The sequence below is a fragment of the Colobus angolensis genome, unplaced genomic scaffold (genome assembly GCF_000951035.1).
Source record: "Colobus angolensis palliatus isolate OR3802 unplaced genomic scaffold, Cang.pa_1.0 Scaffold109, whole genome shotgun sequence".
In the NCBI taxonomy this organism is placed as follows: domain Eukaryota; kingdom Metazoa; phylum Chordata; class Mammalia; order Primates; family Cercopithecidae; genus Colobus; species Colobus angolensis.
Window position 1 is genome coordinate 5,988,011 of NW_012111919.1, and position 3,818 is coordinate 5,991,828.

At 36.5% G+C, this 3,818-nt stretch overlaps 1 protein-coding gene across 3 annotated transcripts in view; it reads right to left on the reverse strand.

Annotated features, from left to right (window-relative positions):
- The window catches only part of ATAD2B (ATPase family, AAA domain containing 2B), a 190,380-nt gene that overhangs the window by 121,418 nt on the left and 65,144 nt on the right, over positions 1-3,818 (reverse strand). For all 3 annotated transcript variants that reach the window (XM_011950768.1, XM_011950759.1, XM_011950751.1), the window contains one exon: positions 3,161-3,335. In XM_011950768.1, coding sequence (XP_011806158.1) covers positions 3,161-3,335 — 175 coding nt within the window. The remainder of the gene's footprint in view (positions 1-3,160; positions 3,336-3,818) is intronic.

Sequence of the window (3,818 nt, forward strand, 5' to 3'; positions counted from 1 at the left end):
TCCTGACCTCGTGATCCGCCCGTCTCGGCCTCCCAAAGTGCTGGGATTACAGGCTTGAGCCACCGCGCCCGGCCAGTCTGTGATCTTCTAACAGCACAAAACAAAAGTAGGTATTTTGTTGCCATGCAGAATCTTAAAATTTTTTTTATGTGCTAGATCTTCCCTTACATAGTTAGACCTCCCTACTCTGAGATTATAAACAAAATTCTCCCATGTTTTCATCTGGTACATTTACAGTGTCATTTTTCTCACTTAAGTATTAGATCTAGAAAGAATTTAAGGTGAATGAATATTATATAACAAATGAGAAGTTTTTATCATATAATTTACTCAAATTTATGTGGCTTATGTTTCAAAATGAAAGCAAACTTTCAGTTTACAGGAAGGTCAGTTTGCTAAGGAAGAGATACGAATTTTCCATTTCTCCTGACTAATATGCACTAAACTTTAATGTTTCCTAATAATTTCAAATGAAAGACAATTCAGGCTGGGCATGGTAGCTCATGCCTGTAATCCCAGCACTTTGGAAAGCCACGGCAGGTGGATCACCTGAGGTCAGGAGTTCCAGACTAGCCTGGCCAACATGGTGAAACCCCATCTGTACTAAAAATACAAAAATTAGCTGGGCATGGTGGCGCACGCCTGTAATCCCAGCTACACGGGAGGCTGAGGCAGGAGAATCACTTGAACCCAGGAGGCGGAGGTTGCAGTGAGCCAAGATCACGCCATTGCACTCCAGCCCGGGCAACAAGAGAGAAACTCTGTCTCAAAAAAAAAAGATAATTCAACCACAAGATGGGGGTTTTGGGGAAAAAAAGTTTAAAGAACTGGAATTATGGCCCATTGCAATGGCTCACACCTGTAATCCCAGTGCTTTGGGAGTGTTGATCATTATTTTTATATACATGAAAACATGAAACAAACAGCTGGTTTGTTTTTTGTTTTTTGTTTTTTTAACAGCTACACCCTCACAGAACTGCAAAAAGGAGGCAGGGCATATTACTTCAAATATTTTGTGTCCTCTCAGTGAAATCTCATAATAGTCTAGTAAGATAGGTATTCTTTCTACTATTGCACAAAAAAGGCCACTAAAGATTAAATGTTTTGATTTACTTAATGTTATATTCAATGGTAAAGATAAATATAAACATTTCTGTGACACAGAAGGCCACTCTCTTAGCCAATACACGGTAGTGCCTTCATTTCATTTCGTGCATAGACCATATCCTTAACTTAGGAATGCAGAATCTTTCATTAAAAAAAAAACTTCAGGAATACCAGCAATTTTCTTAAAAAAAAAGCAAACATTTCAATTATTCCTACCCACCAAGAAAACTATGAAACAGAAATAAAATAAATTTAGACAAAAGGAGTAGTATAATTTATGCTATGGTTTTAAATAAAACCAAGAGGTATCCCTAGTCCCAGTATGAAATGACTAAAAAGTATAACTTTAAAATTTTTAAATTAATTGACTGGGTAATATGCCAGCACTGCCAAGCCAATTCTTCCTTCATCTATAAATGTTTATTTTTTATTGTTTAATTATTAATGAATTCTCTTGAAGCATTCAGACTGCATGTTTGACTTGCCATTAGACACTGGACACCTTCAAGGTAAAAATCTTACCTACTCCTTTTTCTAAATCCATTACCTAGCAGTTTTTGATAGTATTAATAATTTTAAAATAGTATTGGGCCAGACACAGAGGCTCATGCCTATAATCCCAACACTTTGGGAGGCCAAGGCGGGAGGATGGCTTAAGGCCAGGAGTTCAAGACCAGCCTAGGCAACACCTTGAGACCCTGTCTTTCCAAAAAGTAAAAAATAAGGCAAGTGTGGCAGTGCACACCTGTAGTTCTACCTAGAGAGGCCAAAGCCAGAAGATCACTTGAGCCCAGGAGTTTGAGGTTGCAGTGACCTATAATCACATCCCTGCACTCCAGCCTGGGTGACAAAGTGCAACCCTTTCAAAAAAAAAAAAAAAAGTGAAGTACTTTACCAATTACAAAGGACTTTCATCACACCATCTTAGTAATGGGTGCTCAATGCTTGAAGTTATTTTTTATTTCATATGTATTTTCTCAGACATAATCAAATATATGCTGCATTGCCAAATATGAATGGCATCCTTCACTAACTCAAACAATCAAAAGTGAATTTATATAGGGACTGATTTTTAATTTTTTTTTTTTTGAGAGACAGAGTCTCACTCTATTACCCAGACTGTAGTGCAGTGGTGTCATAATTGCTCACTGCGGCCTTGAACTCCTGGGCTCATGCAATCCATCTGCCGTGGCCTCTTAAAACATTGGGATTACAGGTGTGAGTCACTGTGCCCAGCTGGAATAATTCTTACAACATATAGGAAAAAACATCTTTAAAGTTTTTGTTACAAATAAATAGTAGACATAGTCTACATGATATTTATTGACCTTACTCTGCCTTTTAAAAGCATTCACTCACGTCTGAATTCTTGTAGTACCGTATTTACAACTCATGAAAATAACACACTGCTTTGTGAGATTTCTTGCACAGACACTTAAGTTTTTATGCCTGTTGTAGTTTCTCAATTGGATTATAATCCAGCAATATATATGTTATATCCTGTGTTCTCTAAAGCACCTAATTTGGTATTATATACCTGGTAGGGACCTCAATAAATGTTTTATGAGCCATCATAAGTATTCAAAAGTACTAGTGAAACTGCCATTAAATACTTCTAAGGCATACGATCACAGATTACTGATCCTAAATATAACATATTGGATGGAAAATATGCTTCCTCGTAAACAGTTTGAATATGTAGATTAAATGTATTAAACATTCTGAAGAAAATATTCTCAGCAGGTGGACTGCTTGAGCCCAGGAGTTCGAGATCAGCCTGGCCAACGTGGTGAAACCCCACCTCTATAAAAAACACAAAAATTAGCCAGGCATGGTGACACACACTTGTAATTCAGGCTACTGGAGTAGGGACTGAGGCAGGAGAATTGCCAGAGCCCTGGATGTCGAGACTATAGTGAGACGAGATCACACTATTATACTGACTCCAGCCTGGGTAAAAGAGAGAGGCTCTGTCTCTAAAAAGAAAAAAAGAAAGAAAAGAACAGAATAGAACAGAACAGGAAAGACTCTTGAATTAGATAATTTCTCTTACCTGATCAAAAAGAAGCCTAAGTTGCCTTTCAGATTCACCAACCCACTTGCTCAAACAATCTGCTCCTTTTCGCATAAAAAAAGCCACTTTTTTGTCTCCTTGGCTGCATTCATTAGCTAATGCTCTGGCAACCAAGGTTTTACCTGTGCCAGGAGGGCCATAAAACAAACAGCCCCTAGAAGAATAAAAAAATAAAAAAATCAAGAAGTATAAATTATATTATCAATGCTGATAACCAATTTTTTAAAATGTCCCTCCCTCCCATACAATTTTGTATTGAAGTATAATTATTAGACATTGATAAAGCTTTTTCCAGTATATAGACAAAAGTTTTACTTTGCTAAGTCCTTAAGTCACCAAGCTTTGGCAGACAAGAAATAAAGTACAGAGTAATTTGGCAAGATATACAGAAATTTTAAATGTGCTTCCCTATGACCCAGAAATTTCACATCTTTAGAATAAATAATGTAGAAATACGCAAAAGGAACGTATAAAGATAGATTTAAATGACTCTTTAATAAGATTTTCCATATCCTTAAAAACATGAAAAATAAACTACAACCAAATCTGAATAAAAAGTGCCTCCTTAAAGAAAACAGATATTTATCAGTTTAAATCTAACAGCCTAGATGTGTATCTTTAGAATCTTTTTTTTTTT